We start from the raw sequence: 26411 nt of genomic DNA, 5'->3' as shown, positions 1-26411 counted from the left end.
GGCAAAGCCGTGAGGTTCTCCACGTCAATGAAATAATTTGGAACCGTGGTCAAGTGTTTCTGCATTACATGTCCATTCCGACTGTCTATATTCTGTCCAGAGCTAGACGTGTATGAAGGAAGATTAGTTTGACTCGCACAACGACACAATATCATCAGGGACGAAAGGTTTGAGTATGTTGACCAAAGACGACAAAGGAACCCAGTCTAGAGTCCCATGAATCGTCTCAATGGCCCGACCACTGTAGAGGACACGGGCGTAGTGCTCAGAGTCGGAAGTCTTCCTGCTCGAATTGTTAGCACCCAGTTCCGGGATGATTTTTTCAAGGACGTACCATATTTCGAAGGCGATGTTTGAGCCCATCCCTGGCCAACGTAACGCCTTGATTCCCAATGCACCTAGGATAGGCCCCAGATCTCCATCATGCACGAAATTGTGGCTGTAGACCAGAGTTGAGGTGTTCTCCGCCACCGCCTCCAAATGCCGTACAATCTCACCGATGAACAGCCCCTCTACCAGCTGAATATATCGCGTAGCGTTGGCATTGTATCTCCACCAATAGTTCCATTCCCAGTCACCCGCACGAAAGACTTCATCTGCTTGCTGCTGAGTCACACACAGAGAATCGTCCTTGATGCTGCAGGGCAGTTGATAGCCGTTGCACAGACGAGCCTGGAAGTTGTCGGCGAAGTGATCAAAGGTCGAAGTCCAGCTCGAAGAGTTTGCATCGAACATGGTGGCTAACTTGGTGCGAAGCGACGCCGTGACGGACAGATGTTCTTCCCACTCCGCGGTAGACTCAATGACTGACAGAAGGTCGCTGCGTGCGGAACAAGAAAATCCTTGATCGACGGTGTCGACACTAGATGCTTGCTGGTGCAAAGGCAAAGACCCACGATAATCCGGCCAGAGCCCTCTCAAAACACCGCCCGCAGAACCCTGCGTTAGGGCGGAGCTACTACTGCGTAACCAGACCTTGTTGCCATTATCCTCGTCCGGGGAAGATGGGATGAGCTGCAATTGGTCCCGATACACCGCCCGCAGATCGCGACCGTGTTCATATCCGTCCAAGAACCCTCCAACCGTGAGTTGTGGATATTGGCAGGACCCATTGACGTAGCCTGCTAGAAATGGGTTGGTTGGATCGGAGTATGACTGCGCGTATACGTGCAGTGGGGATGGATCTTGCGAGGCGGGCGCAGCGTATAGAAAGGGCTGGACGTTGTTGCAGTTATACTCTTGATTCTGTGGCAAGTCAGCGGGGGCACCTTCGCATCGGGACAAAAAGGATAACCGGATCACCGACCTCGCCGCCCGGAAGAATGTTGTAGGGAGTCCTGCGTTGGTGACGCTGCAGGTATTCGAGATAAACCAACTGGCCGGAAACGGACCCATTGGCGATAGGAGGAGGTAGTACGTATGTGTCTACGCGGGGATGCGGCATAGAGCAATAATTATAGCCATCATCCGAGGTAGTCGGGCTGGCCTGATCGGCCGGTGCCGAGTAAATCCCTCCATAGGTCCCAAGCGAAGTGTTGGTGATGAAGGTAGTGTGATTGAGCGGCGGATAGAAAGTGTCGCGCGCCGCGACCGAGGGAGCGAGGAGGGTAAACAAGAGGGAGATCATGTCGGTGAGGCCCTCGTAGATGCTGATTGACATGGCGACGCCGTGAGTTCGGGCGGCAAATGATCGCTTTTTATAGTACTCCAACTGGCATCCTCCGGAGACAGTTCTTTTGGCGAGCAAGTTCACGATGCGGGCCCCTTCGGAAAAAAGATGGTTGCGCTCCTGGCGGGGATCGACGGTGTCTGGCCGGGTTTACCACTCCTAGACCGCGATTTCCCACGTGGGTGGGCAGGGACAGTAACCGAGGAGAGTGACGGAGATTGAACTCCCACGTCCATTGAGGAAGTCATTGGATAGGCTAATGCAATCGATTGACTGGGTAGGATAGAGCATTTCAGCATTGACAGCCACGGAGGCAGTGAACCAGGCCCACCAGCGAGACCATGGTTGTTGTTGTTTGTTTGTGGAGTCTGATGGATGGAGCAGTTGAAGGGAAGCTGGGGAAACTGAAGGAGGAAGTGACGGGAACGGGCCGGAGGTCAGCTGACCCGCCCGCTCAATGACCGGGTATGTGGTCGACCTGTCACGTGGGGCGAGATAAGCAAGCATGATGAATGAATGCTGGAAGGGTTGAAAGATGGACGGATTGATCTCAGTCTCGTTCAGCATCTGCAAACCATGGAAGGGAATTGGGTCTTTTCCCCGTCTTCCCTTACTGCTCAATCTCAGCTGCGCACTGCTGAGAGACCGGCAAGAAACCTACTATCTCATTCTCAAGATCCTCTGACGATACGCGATGAAAGGGTATAGGGCTTGGGGTTGTCCTTCAATCGCTACCTTCCGCTGTCACTTGATGATCTCTTATCTGTCAATATACCTTAGTCGACGACGGGTTGATGGTTTGAATTATTTCATAATGTTCCAAGGCCATATCATATCCGATGGTATTTATTTGACCGTGCTCGAGGAAGCATTCAGTTGGGCAAAAGAAAGGAGTTGTACTTTAACATGTTGAGCAGCGACCGCGGCACCGGTAAGATGCTTTATCTAGCGAGACATAGAAGTACTACCCATGCCTGGAACGACTGGATGAATGAGAGGCTTGCTCATTTATATTTTCAGCATGAGAAAGTGCGCTTCAGGTTGATTCGCGATCGCAAAATCAATCCTAGAGGCATGTATGTTATAAGATGTGAGGCCACTGTGCAGCGGAAATATATTTTTTGTCGAATGTCAATGTGAAAATTCTCCGTAGCTTGCTAGAGCGTGACCAGCTGGCGCGACTTGATCCAATGCCCCTACGGTTGAACTGAATAACATCGCGACTGTTGCTGCCACGGAGATAAGGGATCAGGGGCTGGGTGCGAGTGCTGGCTGTGGATATCTGGGATGCAGCCCATTGTTGTTATGCGCTAAGCAGATAACCGCGACCGCTCTCGAGACAAGATGGCTTTCAGCATTTCACGCAATCGCATCAGAATAACGCGTATTACGGGAGGGGTGAAGAAAGTCTCCTCGAGCGCTGCAACTCCCAGAAACTATCGTTTAGGGAAAAAGAACCTGCTCAGCCAGCCACGCAGCGGTCGCAGGCTTGAAGCCGGTGTATGCGACAGGCACTGCCAAGCTCTTCCCGACGAATACGTCGTTCGTCGGAAATTTTGGAGCATGAGTGCTGGTCAAGAGTCATAAAGGCTACTTCGAATGCAGAGCGTGGTGCAGCATCCGCTGCATCCACGATGCCAGGTGGAAGATTGGGTAGATTGCCGGAAATGGGCGGCTTTGTGCAGACGGGACAAAAAGGGGTAATCGCAATCCATACCTACCGTTTCATCAGTCCCTGACTTTAGTCTCCTGCCGAATGGTTGGTATATATCTCGACAGCCGCTAGAGCACAATTGCTTGTCCGATCTCCAAGCTGTGTCCCACCTTTCGGGCGATGCTTATTGCTCGACGTATAGACCCTCCTTCACCCTGACGGGGACTGTTTCATGCTCCACCTTTCTGCAACGCACCGGTGCGGTGGGACGGGGAGTTTGGAGGGCGAGAGCGGCGGAAACGGAGGGGAACGGAGGCATCATCTAAGAATAAATTAAGCGTGTTCGACGGGCGATGACCTCTTTAGGAAGTGACAGCAGGCCAGGATGGTCGATGAGGATCCAGATCGAGTTGGGGAGGGAGAGAAAAGCACTGTGGGCTCCACTGTAATCTTATCGCATCAGAGGCCTGCAACCCCTATCTGCATGGATGTTGCTCGAGGGTTGAATCATGTGTGATAGTAGAGGTCTACCCCAAGGCCTTAATCTAAGTGGTAAGTGGATGTTGGATACAGTATCAAGCACTGCCATAGAATCAACATCTGCAACCTGCACAGATGCTATGCGACGAGGGTGTAAATACACAATGATGCCCCTTGACCGACGACAACAACCATGGAAAAGAGGGAAGATAGATTCGTCATGGCGGCTTGTCGCAATCTCAGCCTCAGATTGCAGGCGGGAACTGATTGGCTGAGAACCAAGAAAGTGGCACTGGCGGTGGATCTTAGTCAGCCACTAATCGATTGGCCTATTCCCTTTGGGCCTGGCGGTGGTTTTCTGCCATTCCACCATCTTCCACTTTACTGCAATACACGCACTCTCTCTATCTCTCCATCAGCCACCGCGCACTCCGATAAGTGAATACGCCCGATAGCTTTGCACTATGCGGTCAGTTGAACCGGTCAGGTTGGTCAACAACCCAAGGTCGGTAAGGACAAGATGCACGATTCCCAGGTTCGGCTAATTATAGCGTTTGGATGGCTGGAGATCAAACTCTGGTTTGCCACGCCGGTGGACTTCAGCCCGGGTGGATCTTTTTTGTTGATATTAACTTGCTGTTCCAACTTTCTCACTCACTACGTACCCAGGGTCCTCCTCTCCTCTCTCCGCTATGCCTCTGCCCGCTGGTCCGCGTGGCAGAGAAAACATAAACACCCCCGTTCCTCCACATCTCCTCCACCGCCTGCCTATCAACTTCGGCTGCCGCCCGCTCCTGTGACTTGTTGTCCGTCTTGCCGTCCCGAGTGTCGTCATCCATTCTCACCATTCCCCTCGTCTTGATCATCGCATTTATTCAGACCGGATCTCGGACACTGCTATGCCTGTCCTACCTCGTTAACTTGGTTCTACTCTCGTTACTCTGGTTGACAGGACCACTTTATATCTAATCGGCCACTGCCCCGCGCGCGTCCCGACATTGATATAGAATTCGCCATGGGGCGAGAAAACGGGCATCGACGGCGTCCATACCCGACCATGTTCTCTCGCAAACCGACCAATCTCTTCGCCCTCATCTTGCTCTTCCTCATTGGCGCCTCCATTTTCAAAGTCGAGTTGGGACAGGGCCCCTTTGACCCGAGATCGCTGTACCGCCTGGACTACCAACATAAAGAGCCCGATTACTGGGACTGGGAGACCACCACCCGCTTTTCTCGCGTCCAGAATTACCAAGTCTCTGATGACCATATCTGCGATTCGTTTCCAACCTATTTACTGCCGCGCATCCAAGTCGTGCTGAAGATCGGCGCTTCCGAGCCGCTGGACCGCGTCAACGCTCATCTGTCCACCGTCACTCGCTGCATCTCCAACCTCATCGTCGTCTCCGACCGCGAGTCCGAAATTAAGGGTCACCACGTTCACGACGTCTTGGCCACGCTTCCCGCGTCTTTTCGAGCCAATGTGTCCGATTTCGAAGCATACGATTCCATCCAAAACGGCAGACTGAAGTCCGTGGCAGGGCCCCAGGGTTGGCGACTCGACCGTTTCAAGTTCCTGCCGATGGTTGAGCGGGCGCATGAGATCAACCCGACCGCGGACTGGTTCGTCTTCATCGAATCAGACACCTATGTCGTCTGGGACAACATGTTTCGCCTGTTGGATCAATTCGACCCCCATTCTCCGTTGTACATGGGATCTCCCTCCCCCGGACGAGCTCTAGACCACGACGAAATCTCGTATTTTGCCTATGGCGGATCTGGCTTCGTCCTCTCCACCGCTGCGGTCCAGAAACTGGTCGCGCGAGAGACTGGATTCCATAAGGAATATACGGAGCCTCCGCTCAGCCAGCAATACGAAGATTTGATCAAGGCTGACTGCTGTGGCGACTCGATTCTCGGCTGGGCTTTGCACGAGAAAGGTGTGGAACTCTCAGGATTCTGGCCCATGTTCAACCCGCACCCGCTGCATGGTATCCCATTCGACGAAGTGCACTGGTGCCAGCCCGTCATCAGCATGCACAAGACCTTGATCTCGGATATGACTGGCTTGATGCACTATGAGAACCAACGCGATCGCAGTGTACGTATTGCAGTCTCCCCCTGGTTGATTCCGTGGCTAATCCTCCGACTTGTAGGAACCTCTTCTGTATGCCGATCTGCTCGAGTACTTGCAGTTGGGCACATTCGACGAACGAGTGGACTGGGATAACGGCGATTGGGGTGGCTGGCAGGAGCCTCCCGAGTCCCCCGGACATGCATCCTTCGATGCTTGTCGGACCGCGTGCCACGATCACCCCGAGTGTCTCAGCTTCACGTACGATTCGACCGGTCACTGCGTCTTTGTTCGGACGGTTCGCCTGGGGGCCAAGAAGCTGCTGGGGGATGCCAACACACGGCTGTCATCGGGATGGGATCTGGAGAAGATTCAACACTGGCGCAATTCCCACCAGTGCGAGAAGCCGCTGTGGGTGAAGCCTAGTACGACGCGCAAATTTTGAACAGGCGGGCGTCATGTTACCAGCAAGCAACGGCGTTGGGATTTTTCTGGGATGTGGGGTTTCTCACGGCTTTGACGAATGTAAATATGACTTGATACCTCTACTGCATGTGTGTACATCTTACGATAATAAATTAGACACCCACCACACTAATCAATTATTTGGCTAGCGAAGTGACCAATTCAAATGAGAATGCTACTAGGACAAGCAATCAGTAAGGGGTTTGAGAGGGGGCACTTGCCACCTTCCCAGATAAAGGCAAACTCGCGCGGTGCAGTTGCATCATACATCATATCTTATCGACTGCAGTGCTTATCGTCAACCATGGGCCGAGGCGAGATCGGTCAGGTTCCTCCATTGGCTGTATTTCCGCAGATTCCGAGAATTCCGACGTCTTACACACGGTTCCGAAATGGGCAGGAGATGCGCCCAGGAGCAGCTGAAGCGGAGGAAGTACGACTTCGCCATTTCTTAAAAGCCCTCCAGCTTCCCCGCATCTTCCGGGTTTCAAACCTCTCTCTTTGTTCTCTTCTCTTTCCTCTTCTCAATCATATGCACACACACTCACACACACACACACTCACACACACGCACACACACACTCTCTCTCTCACACATCATGGTCTTTACGCCCCATCCTCTGGCCATCCTCTCGGAGGAGGAGACCAACACTGCCCGCGATGTTGTTCTGGCTGAGCACCCCAACACAGTCATTGATTTCCGTGAGATCTACTTATCGGAGCCCCCCAAGGCTGAGCTCCTCGACTTTCTCGCCCTCGAACATTCCGGTCGCTTGAGCCCAACCTCCCGTCGTCCTGCTCGTCTGGCCCTGTGTCAGTACGACGTCATCGGTTCCGATCGCATTCCTTCTTTCCACGAGTCGGTGGTCGACGTGGGCGCGCGCAAGCGAGTCAAGCATCACATCGTGGGCAAAAAACACCATGCCTCTCTAACTCTGTATGAACTTCCCGTCAATTGATTTGCGAGCGACGGATGCTAACTCGCTCTGGGTGGATAGGAGCGAATTTGATACCCTTGTCGAGCGTTGCTTTGCCTCCCCCTTGTTTCAGAAAGCCCTCGATGATTTCGACCTGCCTCCAGGATTTGAGGTCACCATTGAACCCTGGCCCTATGGTGGATTGGACTACACGGATGAGCCCCGTCGTTATTTCCAAGGGCTGTGCTTTGCGACCAACAAGAGCAAGAATAACCCCGACGCGAACTTTTACTCCTACCCTCTCCCGCTGATCCCGGTCATGGATGCGCTGACTCAGGAGATCATCCGGGTCGATCGCCCGGCCACTGGTGGCAAAGGCGAAGGCCTCAACGAACAAACCTTCAAGCGTGACATTATTGGTCACTGCAAGGATTCCGACTATGTGCCCGAGTTGGTCCCGGGTGGAATGCGCAAGGACCTCAAGCCGCTGAACGTGGTGCAGCCCGAGGGGCCTTCTTTCAAGATCACGAATGAGTCGTTGGTGGAGTGGCAGAAGTGGCGGTTCCGGGTCGCCTTCAACCCTCGGGAGGGTGCCACCATCCACGATGTCTGGTATGATGGCCGCAGTGTTTTGCACCGTCTGAGTATCAGCGAGATGGTGAGTGATTCGGTTCAGTCGACATGATCTGGAGATCAGCAGGGGCTAACTATAGTAGACCGTGCCCTATGCCGATCCCCGACCGCCTTTCCACCGCAAGCAGGCTTTCGACTTTGGCGACGGTGGTGGTGGAAACATGGCCAACAACCTGTCGATTGGATGCGACTGCCTGGGTGTCATCAAGTACTTCGATGCGGTCATCACTGGCGCGGATGGCAAGGCGCAGAAGCTGCCCAATGCTATTTGCTTGCACGAGCAAGATAACGGCATCGGCTGGAAGCACTCCAACTGGCGCACTGGTCGCGCGGTGGTGACTCGTCACCGCGAGTTGGTGGTGCAATTCATCATTACCCTGGCTAACTACGAGTATGTCTTCGCCTACAAATTCGACCAGTCCGGAGGTATCACCGTTGAGTCGCGCGCCACTGGTATCCTTAACGTGGTGAACATCGACGCGGGCAAGACGAGCGACTACGGCAATGTGGTCAGCGGGGGGGTATTGGCTCAGAACCACCAGCACATCTTCTGTGTCCGTATCGACCCGGCCATTGACGGAAACAGCAACTCGGTTCAAGTCGAGGAGTCCCATCCGGTGCCCATGAACGAGGTTACCAACCCCATGGGCAACTACTACAAGGTCACGAACGAGACATTGGAGCGGGCGGGCTGGCTCGACGCGGCACCCGAGCTTAACCGGACGATCAAGATGATCAACCCTCACAAGATCAACCCCATCAGCCAGAATCCAGTTGGCTACAAGTTCCTTCCGTTGGCGACACAGCGTCTGTTGGCCGACCCGCACTCGATCCAAGCGCGCCGGGCTCAGTTTGCTCAGCATCACGTCTGGGTGACCAAGTACCGCGATGGAGAGCTCTATGCTGGCGGTCGCTACACTCTGCAGAGCCAGGAGGAGGTTGAGGGTGTCTCCGACGCGGTCAAACGGGGCGACTCGGTCAAGGACACTGATGTGGTGGTCTGGAGCACGTTCGGCATTACCCACAACCCTCGCGTGGAGGACTGGCCCGTCATGTAAGTTTGTTCTCTAGATGTTCTGCGACGAACACGCTAACCAGTGACTAGGCCGGTGGAAATCTTCCAGCTCATGATCCGTCCAGCGGACTTCTTCACGGCGAACCCGTCGTTGGATGTGCCGTCCGACCGTAATGTGTCATCGCGGATCGTGGATAAGGAATGTTGCCGCAAGGCGCATATCTAATTAATTAGGGTGTGTTAAAGCGAGTAATAATAACGAATGTATATATATAGTTTCTGTCCTGTAATTACGCAACCGGTTATCTGCACCATCCGAACCCATATAGACATCTTCCACCGCAGTTCGTAGCAAGAGACTAAGTGGGGAGATGCAGGGCTGAAATAAGATTGGCGCCTAGATTACCAGTCATTGTATCTGCTTGGCACCCACAGATTGAATTGTTCAATGCAAGATTGGTTGAACCTGGAACCGATGGCCCTAACCCAAACATGACTCTGGTTGGTGAACATAGACTGTTTCCCGCAGCCTCGGATCTGCTCGGAATGGCCGCCGTCCCCCTGGTAAAATTTCAGCCTTTCCTTTCCGCCGTCGCCCAGGCTTTCCGAACTCTCTCCCCTCCTCCCCTCACCCTATTGCAATCCCCACGCTCGGAACCCGTCTCGATCTCCTTCTCCTCGTGGGATTCTGGCAGGGCATCAACCGAGACACGTGCCATCTTCCTCGATGGAGCAGCCCGCGAAGCAGGATGCGAGTAAGCGCCGCGCAGACGCCGACAGCGACACGCCGGAACCGCCTCGGAGCAAGAAGCGCGCGAAGTACACCCAGGTTGCTTGGTGCGTGTTCCCTTCCTCCCCTTTGAGCCTGTGTCTTACTGCGCAGTTCTTTTACATTGGTTGCACCTCGCCGTTCTATATACACTAAACCTCCCCCCCGTTCCCTCTCATGCACTGGCTACATTCCTCCCCAACTCGACTAACTATTCCACGCACGCAGCAACGAATGCAAACGTCGCAAGCTAAAATGCACCGGTGAGGCGGTGTGTGCGCGGTGCGTGCGCGATCAGGTGCGCTGCGTCTATGCGCCTGGTGCGCATGCTGTTGGTTCGCTCGGTGGTGGTGGTATTGGTTCGTACACCTCGGTTCCGAATACTCCGGTTAGAGGTGAGGAGGAGGGTGGGAAGGAGGATCGGTGAGTCCTTCTTTTTCTGTTTTTCGTGCTTTGAGGTGTTGGGTCGGTGTGCTTGTGTGGGCGATGGCTAACTGGTTCTTTGGTAGGGTTCTTTCAACCAGGTTGCGGATCGTGGATTTGCAGATCGAGGCCCTGCAGCGCGAGATGCGGGCTATGGCTTCTAGGATGCGTGTGCTTGAGGGTGGAAACGGTGCGGCTGGGGTCTCTGGTGGTGGTGCTGCTGCTGCGGGAGGAGGGGGAGTCACCACGCCTGCGAATCACATCCCCACGACTGGGTCGACGATCTCCTCCACTTCCGCGAGTGCGGGTCTCCATCGCATTATGAATCGGCCTAAGTCTCCCACGTATGTTGGGCCCACGAGTGCGGAGTTTGGGATTGCGGGGCCGAGGGGGACGGGGGATGGAGCTGAGGCGGAGGATGAGGAGGATGATGACGAACAGGATCTCGAGTCCACGACTGCGCCCAGTCCGATGCCTCCTGGCGATGGGGAGGGGCTTGCATCGGCGACCGATCCGTTGCGGTGTCTGGGCTTGACCGAGGCGTTGCGCTTGGTCACCGTCTATGAACATACCGTTGGGTTGATCTATCCCTGTGTCGATCTGGATAGTGTGCGGGCGTATGTGGTGGATTATTTTCGCGATGGCGGTGGCGGCGCTGGGGTCGCGGGTGAGGACGATTGGTTCTTTGCACGCGATGCGGAGGTGCTGAAGATCTTGCTGGCTACCGCGTTGTTGGCTGAGTCGCATGGTCGGAGTGAGCGGGCGGCGCTGCTCGCTGATCGCGTTGAGGATCAGTTCGGTACGCGCATGAAGGTGCCGGAGGTGGATATGAAGGAGTTGCTTATCTTGGCGTTGTTGGTGAGTGAACTGTGGTGTTAGGGCGCACTGATTCGGTCCGCTGAGTACTGACGGTGGTGTCTAGTCGATCTTCCACTCCTACCGCGACGACGAGGTGATCGCCTGGCGGACGATCGGGTTGGCCGTGCGCGGTGCGGTGCAACTGGGGCTACACTGCCAGGAGACCTGGCTGAAGACCGGCGGCGTGTTTCCCGGCGAGCTGCACCGCACCTGGGCGAGTCGGCTGTTCTGGTGCATTTATGTGCTGGACCGCAAATGGTCGTTCGGCACCGGGCTGCCCTTCGCTATCCAAGACTCCGACATGGACACCAATCTCCCCGAGCCCGGCACCACGACCCCCTACCTCACCTGCATGATCTCTTACGCGCGCCTGAGCTCCAAGATCTGGGGCCTGGTCGTCGGCTGGCGCACACGGCCGCGCGCCGCCACCACCGACTACTGCGCCTACCTCGACTTCCAAGTCCAGCAATGGATCCAGTCCATCCCCTCAGAACTCCGCTTCGACCCTTCCCACCGCGCCACGGCCGGCGGCTCCCCAACCCACGCCGACAGCATGATGACCCTGCAAGTTCTGCTAGCGCTGCAAGCCAACCAGCTCCGCATCCTCGTGTACCGACAGTACCTGCTGAGCAGCGAGAGCATCGAGGACAGCGTGGCGGGGGCGTCCATCGCCGTCGAAACCGCCAAGAGCACCGTGCACATGCTGGATTACTTCAGCCGCGTCTCGGACATCTACTACCAACGCCCCGAACCCTTCAACTACTTCCTCATCTCGGCGCTCGCCGCATTGTTCCTCGCTGTCCTGCACGCTCCCTCCCGGTTCAGCCAGGTCTGTCGGCCTGAGTTCTACAAAGCAGTCGACATGGTCAGACGATCGTCCACCCGAGCGCGCACCTCCCGCCGCCTGCAGAAGATCATCCGGAGTCTAAAAGTCATCCGCTTGAATCTGGGGAAGGACTCGCGAGCGACAGCTGCGACGCCACTACCGCGGGAGAGGGGCAGTGCAGGCGGGTTCACGGAGGGTCCGGCCTGCACCGCGGGGCTGTATACACCCGGGCACTCGCAGTATGATGTCTCTTCTTCGAATGGAGGGGAAGGCGCACGACCGCAGCATACTTCGGCTGGTGGGCTGTGGTCGCTGGCTTCGACGGCGGGGAATCTTGCTCCTGCGGAGACGGGGGCTCAGAATAGTTGTGAGGACTTGACCACGTTCTTTGAGATGGCTGGGGGTCTGTATTTTGATCCCAGAGTGCAGGGCGGCGGTGAGGGGGTTGCCGTCCTGGCCGAGGGGCTCGGGGGCGAGTTGGCTGCCGAGGATGAGGCGTTGACGAGGGTCATGGCTGATCTTTTGTGAGTTCTTGGTGGGGTAGCGGGGCTGATTGAAGGTGAAGGGGTTGGCTCCGATATTTATCATGAGTTTTATGATTGATGCATCTTCTAGTATACTTTGGCGGATGGGGTGGAGTTTAGGGGGCTTGTTCATCGTTATTACGGATATATGTATCCGAGTAGAATGGTTTACTGGTAAACTATAGGGAATCCGGAGCATACAACGGAGGGAGAATCGCAGTGACAGACTGGGCATGACATTTCTTCTTTCTCAACAGCACAGTACGAAAGACCCAAACCAGTATGCAAAAGCATCAGATCTAGTACTCCGCCGGAGCTGAGCCCCCAGTTTCCCACAACTGCTCTACACCTTCCGGATACCCGCTGCTGAACCACAACCACTGGTGGAACTCAATCTTGAACTCTCTTCTCACCATTGCTCGTCCCGGTGGGATGACCAGTGATAGACAACAACGGTGTCGATCTCGGGAACTCAATGAGTATGAAGGATGATTGGGTATAGCCACACCACGCACGACCTGCGCGTGACTGCATCGGCCCGGCTTCCGTGACCTATAAAGTATGTTGATGCAAGGTTCAGCAGGATGCCAAGATCAGCGGGCCGTGTGCGGATGGAATGGTGGGTGTTCTGATGTGAGGAGAGACGGAAATCCTCTTGCCAGTCTAGTAGCCCTATTATACATCGCTCTTCTCAGGTGTGATTGGGCCAACATGCACGCCTGCGCTTATGGCGCATATTTCTGGAGCCGGTTTCAGTTTCCTGCACCTTAAGTCTACGTATCGATGCTACCAATGCCATCGAAGATACATGTGGTCAATTGACAACCCCTGTCATTTCCACTTTCTGCATGGGGTGGGTATTTACAATCGAGAAACAGTCGCTATTCAGGTTGCTTTGCGCCGACAGTAACATAGAAGGTATACACCACAGAGAAGACCCGTTAATCGTATGCTGAGATCGGACAGGTTCTGCTGGAATGTACTCTCAAATATTTTGAATTCGGTTATCAGCCCTATCTCATCTTTATTCGGAATGCGCGCTCAACATATGCTCTGTTGTTTAGCCTGGTGTCTGCTGGTCACTTGTCAACATTGGTAAGCTTGAACTTGAGTCAGTAGTCTATTCTGCGGGTCTATCGTTGTGACACGCCAATTCTCTATTTAAAAACGTGACAACCCGAAATGGCCCGGTGAGTTTGACAGGGCAATAGTCGGTCCAAGTGTTTCATGCAGTCCATGCCCTGACTCGAATGCTGCATGGAATGCCTCCTGAAAGGGATAATATGCCGCCGCCGCACGGACCCCTACAATAGACAATGGTCAATGCGACTCAGTTTCTGTAGGGTAATGTGTTGAGCGAGAAGAAACTGTGGTCAGTTGGGTGCGAGTCCAACTTTTCGAGAAGATAGCTATCAATCATCTCGACCCTGTACCTGTCTAGCAAAATAATCCCAAGCAAATGCTGGGGTGCATATGTTGTATTGTGGGAGCAACGAAGGCTGTAACCGCCACATCGTATTACCCCACACACTAAGCAGTGCCGGCATATTCACTAACCTTTTGCCGTCAACACCACTTCTTCTTCTCTCTCCTCAACTCTTCACCACCGAGGTAAACCACCAGCTAAAATCAGCCACCCTCCACTTCCTGCACGCTAACCCCGGACATGACGAAACAATCTCACGCCTGCATGAAGCCCCGGACTCCCCCAGCCCTCGCTGCTGCCATCCCCATCGGGATTTTGCTATTTCCACCTCCTCCGTCTTGAAACGTCAAAAGTATCACGGAGCCAGCTCCGTGTGTCCGACCTGTCTCGATGGCTTCAATTTTGTCACAATCCGTGCCAGAGACCGATGCGGTGGCACATGTCACCCCTTGAACAACTCACGACATCTATATAACCCTCAACATGACCAGAACCATGAAGCAAACAACGGTCATCGCACCTCGAACCAGCCGCAGCCAGTCACCATGAATTCCCTTCTCACTGCCCTATCAGTGCCGTTTCTGGCAGGCTTGGTGCATGGCTACGCGAATCCCGGCTCTTGCTCCGGTGCCTGCAACGTCCACGACCCGGCCTTGATTGTCAGAGAGTCGGATGGGAAATACTTCCGTTTCTCGACGGGCAACGAGATCTCCTACGCTTCTGCCTCGTCCATCAACGGTCCCTGGACCGCCATTGGATCTGTGGTGCCGGCTGGTTCCAAGATCAACCTCAGTGGAAACACTGATCTCTGGGTATGTCTCCTCCTCCGATGCATCGATGCCTGCTAACCCGACAGGCCCCGGATGTGAGCTACGTGGATGGCACCTACTACTGCTACTATGCCGTCTCGACTTTCGGATCGCAAGACTCGGCCATCGGCGTCGCATCATCCACCACCATGGAGCTGAACAGCTGGACTGACCACGGGTCCGTGGGCGTGGCCTCTTCCTCGTCCAAGAACTACAACGCCATCGACGGCAACCTCCTCGTCGACGGCGGATCCTATTACATGCAATTCGGCTCCTTCTGGGGCGACATCTACCAAGTCAAAATGTCCTCCCCAACCAAGACAGCCGGAACGGCCTCCTACAACATCGCCTTCAACGCGACGGGCACTCACTCGGAGGAGGGCGCCTACCTGTTCAAGTACGGCAGCTACTACTACCTCTTCTTCTCGTCGGGCACCTGCTGTGGCTACGACACCTCCCGCCCCGCCCAGGGCGAGGAATACAAGATCATGGTCTGTCGTTCGAGCAGCCCGACCGGTGGATTTGTAAGTTTCCCGTCCCAGACGATGGGCCTTGACTGACCCCCGCGCAGGTGGACAAGAATGGCAATGCGTGCACATCCAGTGGCGGCACGATCGTGCTCGCCAGCCACGGTAACGTCTACGGACCCGGTGGACAGTAAGACTCATCCAGCCCTGTGGTAACCCTCATACTCATACTAAATTTGGCAGGGGTGTGTACGATGACCCGACCCACGGACCGGTGCTTTATTACCACTACGTCGACACGACCGTTGGCTACGCTGACAACCAGAAGCGGTTTGGATGGAACACGATTGACTTCTCGAGTGGCTGGCCTGTTGTGTAGGGGAGTACAAGAGGGAAGGGGAGAATGAGATTGTAAATAGGCAGAGAGTGCAAGTGTAAATAGGTTGACTGGATGAAATACCAAGCGAACTTCCGAGTCAGAGTCATCTAAGTGTAGTCGAAGTAAGAGGTTGTGCTACTAAAAGTTCTGCCTGAGGCGGGTGCGCACCTTCCATCCTTACGCCTTACCGCTGCTTCCCAACACATCCATCCACTTCTCCATCTCTCTCGTAAGCAACTCAATCCCCTCCCCAATCAGCCGCGTCAGGGGCTTATCTACGTTCTCACGAAGACGCTGATGCCAAGGGTCCAGGACCAGCTTGTTCACGTTGAATTTGGTCACCCCGACCTCGACGCAGGCCCGGCACAGCTCTGGTGGGAAATCGTTCGTGCCGTGGAGGACGAGACGCGCGCGTCCATCCAGTGCTTGGTGAACCTGCCGGAGTCTGACAAAGATCAGCAAGATGCGACCGACCGTCATTGCTTATCAGTGACAGACCTATCCATGTCTAACCGCGGCCCTCTCGGTCCATAGTCTCCATGCAGGTTCCTCACGCTGGGCGCCAGAAAATCAACGCCCGCGTTGAGAAACTGTTCCACATCTTCGGCGTTGGTGAGAATCCCTGCAACAGCATTTAGCATGGACTGACAACTGAGACTGATGGGTTGTAGTACCTTCAAGATCGCCGGTGCCCATGATCCCATCCTCTCCTCCTTCAATGCGCCCGGTCTCGGCTTCAACTACGATGCCCCGTGCATGACAATATTCGCGGAGGGTGGTCGTCTTGGCGAGGTTCTCTTCCTTTTCATAGTGGCTCATGTCCACCATGATGGAATCGAATGGAAGGCTATCGGCGACATGTCGAATCTGGTCAAAGTCCTGCGCATGGTCGAGATGCACCGAGACTGGCACTGACGCGTTCGTCGCTGCGGCGGCGGCGGCGTAGATCAGCGACGGGGTTTGCTCCAGCGACGAGGGAAATAACTGGAGAATCAACGGGGATCTGCGATTTTCGGCCGCCTGAACAAAAGCCGTAATGTGCTCAACGTTGTAGCTACCCGTGGTGTCACTGGTGAGCTCTCTTCGCGATAGCAACATGAGGCTGGCGACTCACACGATCGCCGCCAATACCCCATATCGACCCTTCTCGGCCGCCGCCAAGATCTGAAAAGTTTTATTGTTGACCCGCCAAGTCATCTTGACTGGTCGTGGTCGCCCTCACTGGATGGCCTGCAGGAATTGGCAGGGACCAACAATCAGTTCTTCGACTGTCCAGCTAGTTACACAGCAGACGGGAAGGAATATATTAAACTACAATGGCGATGTGCAACAACAATATGAGCAGCAGCAGCAGCAGCGGTCGCAAAACAAAGCCACACCCACCCACATAAGCATAACATCATGCATGCATTCCTCGTACCATGGTCGAGCCAAAGCCTCGATACGAGTCCCCCCCCCCCCCCCCCACCTCTTCTCCTTCCGTGGGCTTCCACTGCCGAATCACATCTGCAGCATTGTCTGACGGAAAAGGTGGATTTCTGCTCAGCTTTTCTCGCTTGCTCCACTCCCGCAAGAGTCGGCAATCGTTGAACCTCGACACGATCTGTCACCCACCCAACCACCCCCAAATTGCTCCAGCTTCCCCTGTTTACCTTTGATTATTTCGTATAGTGCAAATGCATATTCCGCCGACCTTTCCCGGATAATGTGAGGCAGCATGGTCGATGTTACGCAAGGGACTTCGCGTGGCATTCGGAAACCGCGCAAATCCCGCGGCCGTGGATTGCGGGCCACCACCGGCTGGTCAGTCTTTCCCAATCCCAATCCTTCCGATCGGTCGTCTGGAGACTGTCTCTTGATCCTCCCGCTTGTCCGACAAAACCGTACTGATGGCAAAAGTCTGATCTGCAAGAAGCGTCATGTCAAATGCGACGAGGTTTGTCTTTCCGACCAATCTGCTTGCTACCTGCTTTGCGCTGACCCCGGAACGCAGGCTCGCCCACAATGCGGTCCGTGTGCCAAAGGCAAACGTGATTGTGTTTATGGCACCACAAGTCAACCCCAAACCCCCAGTTCGGGGCCCAATACTGCCCCTGTCCTCGCCATCCATCAGCCACCCTCAATAGAGCACCGGCCAGCGCAAAGTCAGTTGCATGAGCCTTTGCAGGTGCTGGTTGATGCCTGTCAGCATCAGCGACCCGCGCCCGAAACACGCCCCTTGGCTCACGCTGCCTCCATATCAGCATCTTCAGGTGTGCCGCCGGGCCAGACACTGACCCCTGCCTTCGCACCCCCTCACAGTAACCATCTCACATCTCCAACCTCGACTCACGATCTAGCCCCTTCTCCTGCAACGGATTCTTCGGTTTCCACGAGGCTGGCGCCTCTCAGCTGGTTTGAGCTACTGGCGGACGATGCGGTCAACGCGGATCGAAGCCTTGTCTTGTCCCCTGCCCCGGGTTCCTCACACCGACCAGGGGACCATCCCACAGGATTGGTCTCTCTCGACAATCTCCTCCCACGCTCGAAAAGGGAGTATGAAAGCTTCCAGGCGGCAGCCTTCAACCGCGACCCAGAGCTCGAGAACCGAATTCCCGCATCAAGCACAGACGAGCAGCCCGTTCACTTGCACGATCACCCTTCCTCGTGGTCAACGCCGGCTCCCATTGAGTTGACGGAACTAGAGCACCTGATATTCAATCACTTCGTGCGAAATATGGGCCGCTGGTTCGACTTCTACGACCCTGGGAACCACTTATCTTCTATAGTGCCTCAATTGGCTGTAAGGAATCTAGGCGTTATGAAAGCGCTCCTGGCCCTGGCAGCGCGCCACCTGTCGATTTGGCATGTGCAAAAGGACCGAGGACGTGGTGCTGGGTTCATCATACCTGGTTCGTTTAAAGGTTTCGGGGATTTCCCCGTCGTCGATCGCCATCTTGCCGTCCAATACTACTACGAAACCTTGAATTATCTCAATAAGGCCATGCAGTATCCGAGCTATGCCTCGAGTCGAGAGCTCATATCCACTGCCTTGCTCATCAGCACTTACGAGATGGTCGATGGATCTAACAGTGACTGGGAGCGCCACTTGAAAGGAGTGTTCTGGATTCAACGGTTTCAGAACAATAACGGTGATTGTGGTGGTCTCCGTCAAGCGGTGTGGTGGAGTTGGTTGCGACAAGATGCTTGGGTCGCCATGCGCCAACGCCGGCGTCTCTTCAGTTTCTGGAAACCCCAGCGGCCCATTTCCTCCCGGACCGCCCCCGAGCTAGCTTGCTTTTCCATGTATTTGCTTGCCCAATGCATTAACTACGCCTCACACGAAGAAACGACGACCAATGACATCCAAAGCCGGCTGGAGAGGGCTAACGAGCTACTCTGCATGCTGCAGGAGTGGCAGGATCACCTGCCAGCGGAATTCAGTCCCCTTCCCACTGTACAGTACACAGATGTCTTCCCACCCATATGGGTTCATCCTCCCCCATACGCGGCAGCCCTGCAAATACACAGTCTCGCTAGAGTCCTCGTGATCGCCCATCGCCCCTCGACCGGCGGCTTCGAGGATTACCAGGCCGGGCAGAAGATGCTGAGGACCGCTTTGAACACTATATGCGGCATTGCGCGTACCGTAATGGAGGATGATTCTGCTGCGGCGCTCACAGCGCTTCAGTGTTTATTTGGGGGTAAGCATCCCCCCTAGAAGCATGCAGAGAGCGATTGACTGACCCACGTAGCGGGAAAGAGCGTGCACGCCCCTCGAGAACGAGCAACACTACTGGAGCTTGTTGATAAGTTTGAGCGATTACTGTGCTGGCCCAGTTACTCGCTTCGGAAGACCCTCGAGACGGAGTATGCCAAAGATGGGCTGCCCGGGTTCGCGGGATGAAGATCCGGTTTTGCCCTCGGCAAACTACCTAATCTATCGACATGGCCGATCCTCGGCTAATCCACTCCCCCACATCGGTTACGAATAAGCATGCGCCGCCATGAGCATCTGAGGGGGAGACCCATTCCATTAGAAGACGAAATCGAGGTCCGATTATCTGATCGCGTGGTTGGACCTGCCTTTCGTCCAAACGCATTTCTGGGGCATAGTCCTGTTGTGTCAGACAGAAGCTTGTTATTCTGCGCGATTACCCTACGGCGACTCTCCAGGGCATTATCTGGAACCTGCGAATCAATCTTGATAGTTCAATGTATACTAGTATGAAACTATGATAATACGAATTCTTGGATAAACCCCATTTTGTATTTGCGTCTGCCCTGGTCACTCCGTGCTGGGTCAATTTACCATTTGTCTCTATGCGCCACAGCTGGTCTGCACGCACCACGCAGATTGATACGTACTATATGTGCCGGCGGGCCTAGAATTGACGGATGCTGATTCCTGTCGTCCTATGCAGCCCTGAGTCCCCGACAGCTGGCTGTTGTGTAGGGCTAGAGCTTCGCGGGGGCTTATGCCTCGAGCCGAGGCGTCCGCCGTTCCGAAGGCGATCCTCGATCGCGGGGGATCAAGTTAACTCTCGGCCCCAGTGCCTATTTTTGGTCCGATCAGGAACGATACGTGGACAGTGATGCAGCTGATGTGACGTCAAGATCCAGTCGCTGACATGCTATATGCTGACAGCAGGAGCCTCGAGCCGAAGACGACCAGGCAACTGCTTTTCCCTTGCCACAGGGTTGAGGCTTATTTAAGACAATGGATCCTTTATCACTGCAAGCCAAGCGCCAGAATCAAAATCCATTATTCATCTCCAACTCGTCAACAGGTGAAGTTTTCTAGTCGAATAACCGCTCTCCTACCGCTCTATCAACTCATACAGTAGGCCCGTACCAACATGTCGCCCTCTTCAAACAATGACCACTCGAGCGGAGAGACCACGACGGGCGCGTCAACACCTCTTGTCAGCACAATGCCCTCCTCCGAATTCACCTGGCAGATCACCTTGGCCGGGAAGGTTATTGCGATTACAGGCGCCAACCGAGGTATCGGTCTCGGAATTGCGGAAGTGTGCCTGGCGAACTCTGCCCAACACGTTTACTCGCTGGATCGCATGGAACCCGGGGAAGACACCCTGGCACTTCAGAAGCGCTATCCCAACTTCCACTGTGTCCAAGCCGATGTCACATCAGAAGAGAGTATTGAGAAAGCGATCAATCAGGTTGTGGAGGAGACGGGGAGGATCGACGGCCTTGTGGCCAACGCGGGAATGACCAAACATCAGCCAGCGCTGCAGTTCGAACGGCCCGAGCTCGAGCAGCTGTTCAACCTGAACGTATGTACCATGCACCCCGGGGCTTGTTCGATGCTACTAAATTGCGTTAGGTGTACGGATCATATTTCTGTGCTCAAATAGTCGCCCGCAAGTTCATCGAGCTGGGGATTAAGGGCTCGATTGTCATGACAGCCAGCATGACTTCATACCGACCGAATCGTGTAAGTGGACTCGACGATCGACAAGAGAAAAGGTCGTGCACTGACGAGATCTTAGGCTGCCCCATCAGCCCCGTATGGCGCTACTAAGGCCGCCGGTGAGTGAAGGCTACGACTTGAATGGGCAAGCTGCTGACCAGCTGTCGTATTTTAGTGCGGAACATGTGCCACACCTTGGCAATGGAATGGAGCAAACACGGTATCCGAGTGAACAGTGTCTCCCCTGGTTTTGTGCGTACTGCAATGACCTACTATGTCGAGCACTCGCCCGACTGGGCGCAGAAGATGGAGAATTACGGTGGCATGCCGCGCCTTGCCGATCCCCGCGAGCTGGGCGGTGCCTACGTGTACCTCCTGAGTGATTGCAGCTCCTATACCACGGGTATCGATATTCCGATCGCTGGTGTTGTGGGGGCATGGTAAAGTCTGCGCATAAGTTCAAGATCGGGGCTGGCGATGTTCCGCTGCTAATGGACTGATTGCAGCAAGGCTGGTGCTGGATCGTTCTGGTAATGATCAGCTTCCTTTCACTGCAAGACTACTGATTTTGTATTATGTGTGAATACCATCAAATTTTAAATGATTAGCAACCGAGACAGCTGTCAGGGACTTTCGAGCTGAGCCAAGAAGTAAGCGGCATTCTCCTCTGCAAAGCCATGCAGCCTTCGTATTGCTCTGGCCTATCCGGGGTAAGGGCTGCCTTCGTACACCTCGCACGCGGAACAGCCACCAGCCTTGTTTTCTTATTTCTCGCCAGGGTCCAAGACGGAGTGAGCAGTTTTCAGACACTAAGGATCGTATCCGGACACCTTGAGGGTAAGGACAACCGATAGGATGGAATTCGTTCCAACTGTCGCAGGTCGTGCACCTTCATCACATGACGGTTAACGGATACCCTGGTCTGCGGCTGAGGGTTGAGTCCCTCATCTCCTTCTCTTCCTCCTCCGGTCTCTTCTGGCGGCAAGATTCTCGAGCCTTTATGTTATTCAACTCCTGGCGTATGTTCGCTCTGCATGTTATATCCTGATTCGTCTGGATTTCTATTGAAGATGGAGGACACCTCGGGCCACGAGTTCCCATTCTTGGAGGAAGTATTTACCCCTCAAGGATCTCCAAAAATCGAGTAAGACAGCGAAACTGAGCGATTTGGGGAAACGGACTAAGCGGTCTATCTTGTAGCTTCGTCTTCGTGCATGGACTCAACCCTCGAGGTCGCAGCGACCACCCGTTCGAAACATGGACCCATCAGAATGGGACCTTCTGGCCCCGAGACTTCCTACCGCAGGATATCCCACAAGCGCGCATTTTTGTGTACGGCTACAATTCCAATATCACTAATCCGCAGAGCATGTCCACTGCCAGCGTCAAGGACCATGCGAATACGCTCTTGAATTTGTTGGATCTCGAGCGCAATCCCCAAATAGTGGGTCGCAGGCTCACCGTCCGGATGAGACACTGGCTGACAGGGCGTAGAATGTACGACCGCCGAAGATCATCTTCATCGGCCACAGCCTGGGAGGCTTGGTCATCAAACAGGTAGATATCAGCCGCGATGCCGAGTGTGGAGAGCTTTGCTCATGAATACTTCCACGACAGGCTCTGTTGAACGCTCATGAGGACCCGAAATATAACGCCATCCGTACCAACACCTATGGGCTCGTATTTTTTGGATGTCCACACCGGGGCACCAAAGGTGTTGAGTTGGGCAAGATCGCGGCCAAGGTGGCGCGCTTCGTGGCCAAGGGCCATGCGAGTAATGATCTGTTGGATAGTTTGGAGCACAATTCACTCTTCACGCGACAGATGACGAGTCGCTTCTCGCACCAGCTAGAAGATTATCGCGTGATTAGCTTTGTTGAGGGTAAAGAGGTGCTTCTGGGTGGGGTTGGGCCTGCGTCTGTGAGCCACGTGAGTATCGCTTGCAGTGCACACGAGTGTTCGCAGGGCTGACTGAACCCTTTATAGCTCGTGGTGGATGAAGAGTCCGCCGTGCTTGGACTCCCCGGGCAGCGGGAGACACGGCTGAAGTTGGACGCCGACCATTCGCAGATGTGCAAAGTCGGGACCCGCGGCGCCATGTACAAGATGATCAAAGGCAACATCAAGCAAATCGCCGACCAGGTTCTCGTCGCGGAGCAGGGATACATCCCTCAGCCCTCGGCCTCGACCTCGCCGCACCCTGCGCCTCCTGTTCCCCCACGCCTCCCGGTGAATAGTAGCATGCCCTACCCGTCGCCCCAGAGCCCGCCACCTGTCCCCAAGCGCGTGGTCGGCGCATTCTTCACGCCGGTGGACAACGACCCCCGATCCATCCAGGCGGCGGAGCACAAGAACCACTGGCGCTGGGACGAGGCTCGCAAATTGGAGTATGCGATCTTCCAGGAGCATCTCCGAGTCCTAGGCCCGGACCACCACAGCACGCTGGAGATTGGCTACCATCTCGCCGAGATCGATCTCGAATCGGCCTACTACATCAAAGCCGCCGAATGGGCGCAGTGGGTCTCGACCAATGCCCAACGAGTGTTCGAGGTGAAGCATCCTCTCGCGATGAAGGCCGAGAGCCTGATGGGCGAGATTCTAGCCCACCAGGGCAAAGGGCAGGAGGCCGAGTCGGTGTGCGCCAACGTGCTAGCGCGCCAGCAGATGACTATCGGCGAGGACGACCTCGAGACGTTGCGCACGCGGCGCCGGCTGGCAATTGCGTACGGAGTGCTTGAACGCCGAACGGAAGCGGTGCAGGCGGCGGAGAGAGTCACCGAGCGCCTTCGCCAGCTGCTGGGCCCAACCCACATTCGGGTGTTCGCTTCGGTGCTCGACACAGCTGAGCAGATGGTTGCGCTGCGCTCCAACAATACCACCGAGCTGGTCACTCTGCGCTTCAATCCGGCCGTCGACCAGATGGTGCAGACCTTCACCACTGTTTCGCGCGAGCTGACCGAGCTCCTGGGCCCACGCCACCCACTCACCATCAAGGGCATGCGCCTCCTCGGTGCCAGCCAGATGCTCGAACCCGACGGCACCACCATCGCCTCCGAGACCTTCCGCCGGGCCCTCGCCGCCGCCGAAGAGTACCTCGGCCCCGAGCACCCGGAGACCATGGCCACCGTCGCCCTGATGGGTGTCATGTACGCCTCGCAGGGCCGCATCGGCGTCGGCGCCTTTGTCGGCGCCCATCGCTCGCACACCGAGCTTGCGACGCCCTGGCTGCTGCGCTATCTGGGTTGGTGCGAGAACCGCATGGGCGCCGGTTGCGCCGAGGTGCAGTCCGTCCTCGTCATGCTGGGTAGGCTGTACTTTGAGGCCCGCGACTACATCCAGTCCCAGGGGTACTATGAGCGGTTGGAGGCGTCGTACCGGCAGGCGGGCAGGCCGATGCCCGATGAGGCGGCCAATTGGTTGCAGCTGTGTCGGATGAATACCATGTATTTGACGCCGAAGAAGCCCAGCGGGCTTCAGAGTCTGTTGTCGCAGTTTCAGCGGATGTGAATTTTTTTTTTTTGGTTCTGGCGTGTGTGTGTGGAGGGTAATGGTGGTGTGCGAGGGTGTTTAGTTCTTTGGTTTGCAGGGTAGTTCGGGTATACCATGGATTATAGGAATATAGTTTTGCGTCTGCGATTGCGAACTTGAGACTGGTCCAAAGACTCTCTGCTATTTGAGGGTTCGGGTGTGCGACCATGCCTGGGGTTTGTAGGTATTCTGGTACTGATCTTGATCTGATCGGGGAACTAATGTTGTAACCTCGTTGCACCTGCCTGGTACAACGGAGTCACGACCACGTGGCTATGCGCGTACAATGGCGGTCAAAGCAATAGCATGGCGATATCCCATGCTAATTGACCATAGAATGGATGTTGAGCGACCCCATGTGCACTGCATATGCATTGTATATGCAGTACATTGCCAGGAGCACTAGGCAGTCATGTGAGTGACAAGCTTTGAGGTTCCATTCTAGCAAGGTAGGTAGACCTTGGCAAATGTACTTTTGGCCTCACTAACCATGGTGAAGGAGACTCGATCCGATTCGATCAGGTTAGTGGTGCAATCATTGATAATTGACATCATCAGCGGAATATAAAGTATAAGTGGGTCGATGAGCACCGCTGACTTCATTTTCAGATCGATGCTCTTTTCGTGGGTCATAGCATTCTCTCATCATCTCATGATGACTACTCTGATCTTACGTGCTTTGAAAACCGGGTCTTGTATGGAGGTGAGGGCTAGACACCAAACGAAGCGCTAGCCCACCCTATGAAGCTGGCCCCAACTTCTACATTTACAGTGTCGGGATTCAAAGTACAGTACAAGTACGAGGAAAACACCATCTCAATCGACATTATCAAAATGTATTATCATATCATAAAACACCATCCCATCATACAGCCAATGCCAGTGGCGTCATCATAAGTGTATCATCGACATCATCACGTCTAATCTAGTTGGAGATCTTGTCGGGAACATGGTGGCTAGAACCATCACCGTTAACGTTTTGATTCCCGCCTGTGTTTGCAGGGGGCTGTGATAACCTACCCAGTGGAGCTCTCGAACTTGTTGCGCGCAAAGTCGGTGGCCTTCTCGTTGGTGGAGCGCAGCTTCTGGGGGTCGGCGCCGAATCTGCTCTCGACGTTGTCGACGCCTGGACACCGGGATGTTAGTTTAGCCGGTTGTGGGGCTTGATGCCGGAAATGCAGGAATCAGGCAAGAGAAAAGTCACAGCTCCACAGGCTCGGGCTCACGTACCCTTGTCGACGTAGTCTTCCTTCTGGTTGTTGTTGGAGCTGCCGTGGCTGCCGCCGAGCTTGGAAGCGATTCCGCCGAGCTTGTCCATTGTGATTGGTTGTTGGGGTGTTGGTTGGGTGGTAGATAGTTGTGGAAGGGAGAGTTCGATTCAATTGATGTTATCTGGGGTGATCAGCATGTCGTTTGGGTGGTTTATATAGGTGATGGTGAGTGTGATCGGCAGAGGAGAAGGAAGATGATGATGTCACGAGCGTGGTGGTGACGACACTTTTGTGCTGTGCATGGCATAGCTTGTGCACCCTTGGCTGATATCATCTTATGTCACCTGTGTCAGCGGACTTTATGCATTGGCATCTTTATGCACAAGCCACATTGCCACTAGTTATACACAGCCACCCGGGATTATCCGCTGAGTCAGCACTAATCGCGCGGGTTGCCTGATTGGGAGACTTGGCATTCGATCCATTCCTTCTCGCACGAACTCCCAATCTCCCAATATTCAGGGGTTGATGACTTGACACTCACTAGTTTCTCTAGTGCCTGCTCTTCAGTCGTATTCGTACACACCTGCCATCTTCATTCGCCCTTCCTCATGCTGGGTACTATCTCGCTTGGTCCGTGACATCATGAAGACTGAAGAACCACCCCTTCCTCTGGGGATGGCCCCATTGTTGGAAACCTCAACCAACCATCCAGGGATAATCAGCATCAGACCAATGTTGCTGCCTGCGGAATGAATGGGCTTCTCTGCCTCTTGAAGGCTCGGGCATAGCTGCAATCGATCCAGGATTCGGATTCGAACCGATTAGTGAGCAGCCATGCGGCGCCAGACCCATCTTTCAGCTCAATTTCTTT

The 26411-nt window shown here is 54.8% G+C and overlaps 11 protein-coding genes across 11 annotated transcripts; 7 read left to right on the top strand and 4 right to left on the bottom strand.

Moving 5' to 3' along the window:
- Nucleotides 1-48: 48 nt before the first annotated feature.
- Nucleotides 49-1806, bottom strand: BO97DRAFT_472818 (histidine phosphatase family protein). The gene is made up of 3 exons (XM_025700174.1): nt 1307-1806; nt 335-1245; nt 49-283 (listed from the first exon to the last, which is right to left on the bottom strand). Exons 1-3 carry the CDS (start codon nt 1658-1660, stop codon nt 124-126), a joined length of 1425 nt encoding a protein of 474 aa, XP_025548052.1. The 5' UTR covers nt 1661-1806; the 3' UTR covers nt 49-123.
- On the bottom strand, nt 1612-2372 carry BO97DRAFT_193523 (uncharacterized protein). Its single transcript, XM_025690488.1, has 2 exons — nt 2331-2372; nt 1612-2282 (listed from the first exon to the last, which is right to left on the bottom strand). The coding sequence occupies exons 1-2, from the start codon at nt 2336-2338 to the stop codon at nt 1829-1831; spliced, it is 462 nt and encodes a 153-aa protein (XP_025548051.1). The 5' UTR covers nt 2339-2372; the 3' UTR covers nt 1612-1828.
- A 2446-nt stretch (nt 2373-4818) lies between these two features.
- On the top strand, nt 4819-6319 carry BO97DRAFT_353067 (glycosyltransferase family 31 protein; the record flags this gene model as incomplete). Its single annotated transcript, XM_025692038.1, has 2 exons — nt 4819-5901; nt 5957-6319. 2 exons carry the CDS (start codon nt 4819-4821, stop codon nt 6317-6319), a joined length of 1446 nt encoding a protein of 481 aa, XP_025548050.1.
- Nucleotides 6320-6900: 581 nt separating this feature from the next.
- On the top strand, nt 6901-9150 carry BO97DRAFT_375895 (putative copper amine oxidase). The gene is made up of 4 exons (XM_025693005.1): nt 6901-7276; nt 7338-7914; nt 7973-8943; nt 8995-9150. The coding sequence occupies exons 1-4, from the start codon at nt 6939-6941 to the stop codon at nt 9128-9130; spliced, it is 2022 nt and encodes a 673-aa protein (XP_025548049.1). The 5' UTR covers nt 6901-6938; the 3' UTR covers nt 9131-9150.
- Nucleotides 9151-9631: 481 nt separating this feature from the next.
- BO97DRAFT_353096 (transcription factor domain-containing protein) lies at nt 9632-12308 on the top strand (the record flags this gene model as incomplete). The annotated part of the gene is made up of 5 exons (XM_025692040.1): nt 9632-9741; nt 9902-10096; nt 10198-10277; nt 10329-10954; nt 11019-12308. The coding sequence occupies 5 exons, from the start codon at nt 9632-9634 to the stop codon at nt 12306-12308; spliced, it is 2301 nt and encodes a 766-aa protein (XP_025548048.1).
- Nucleotides 12309-14275: 1967 nt separating this feature from the next.
- Nucleotides 14276-15385, top strand: BO97DRAFT_480382 (arabinan endo-1,5-alpha-L-arabinosidase; the record flags this gene model as incomplete). Its single annotated transcript, XM_025700751.1, has 4 exons — nt 14276-14542; nt 14587-15063; nt 15111-15196; nt 15250-15385. The coding sequence occupies 4 exons, from the start codon at nt 14276-14278 to the stop codon at nt 15383-15385; spliced, it is 966 nt and encodes a 321-aa protein (XP_025548047.1).
- A 147-nt stretch (nt 15386-15532) lies between these two features.
- Nucleotides 15533-16582, bottom strand: BO97DRAFT_397473 (class II fructose-bisphosphate aldolase; the record flags this gene model as incomplete). Its single annotated transcript, XM_025694144.1, has 4 exons — nt 15533-15830; nt 15884-16007; nt 16060-16439; nt 16500-16582. 4 exons carry the CDS (start codon nt 16580-16582, stop codon nt 15563-15565), a joined length of 855 nt encoding a protein of 284 aa, XP_025548046.1. The 3' UTR covers nt 15533-15562.
- Nucleotides 16583-16994: 412 nt separating this feature from the next.
- Nucleotides 16995-19590, top strand: BO97DRAFT_375888 (Zn(II)2Cys6 transcription factor). Its single transcript, XM_025693004.1, has 4 exons — nt 16995-17188; nt 17285-17321; nt 17379-19068; nt 19120-19590. The coding sequence occupies exons 1-4, from the start codon at nt 17103-17105 to the stop codon at nt 19269-19271; spliced, it is 1965 nt and encodes a 654-aa protein (XP_025548045.1). The 5' UTR covers nt 16995-17102; the 3' UTR covers nt 19272-19590.
- Nucleotides 19591-20060: 470 nt separating this feature from the next.
- BO97DRAFT_397467 (short chain alcohol dehydrogenase) lies at nt 20061-21411 on the top strand. Its single transcript, XM_025694143.1, has 4 exons — nt 20061-20661; nt 20712-20822; nt 20878-20917; nt 20974-21411. The coding sequence occupies exons 1-4, from the start codon at nt 20224-20226 to the stop codon at nt 21240-21242; spliced, it is 858 nt and encodes a 285-aa protein (XP_025548044.1). The 5' UTR covers nt 20061-20223; the 3' UTR covers nt 21243-21411.
- Nucleotides 21412-21775: 364 nt separating this feature from the next.
- Nucleotides 21776-24384, top strand: BO97DRAFT_408109 (LipA and NB-ARC domain protein). Its single transcript, XM_025695784.1, has 5 exons — nt 21776-21942; nt 21999-22242; nt 22293-22355; nt 22416-22727; nt 22785-24384. The coding sequence occupies exons 1-5, from the start codon at nt 21869-21871 to the stop codon at nt 24303-24305; spliced, it is 2214 nt and encodes a 737-aa protein (XP_025548043.1). The 5' UTR covers nt 21776-21868; the 3' UTR covers nt 24306-24384.
- A 604-nt stretch (nt 24385-24988) lies between these two features.
- BO97DRAFT_445901 (uncharacterized protein) lies at nt 24989-25769 on the bottom strand. Its single transcript, XM_025698597.1, has 3 exons — nt 25557-25769; nt 25347-25452; nt 24989-25282 (listed from the first exon to the last, which is right to left on the bottom strand). The coding sequence occupies exons 1-3, from the start codon at nt 25642-25644 to the stop codon at nt 25252-25254; spliced, it is 225 nt and encodes a 74-aa protein (XP_025548042.1). The 5' UTR covers nt 25645-25769; the 3' UTR covers nt 24989-25251.
- Between the last annotated feature and the right edge of the window lie 642 nt (nt 25770-26411).

The sequence above is a fragment of the Aspergillus homomorphus genome (assembly GCF_003184865.1).
Source record: "Aspergillus homomorphus CBS 101889 unplaced genomic scaffold BO97scaffold_43, whole genome shotgun sequence".
In the NCBI taxonomy this organism is placed as follows: Eukaryota; Fungi; Ascomycota; class Eurotiomycetes; order Eurotiales; family Aspergillaceae; genus Aspergillus; species Aspergillus homomorphus.
This window is presented reverse-complemented; position numbering and strand designations above follow the sequence as displayed.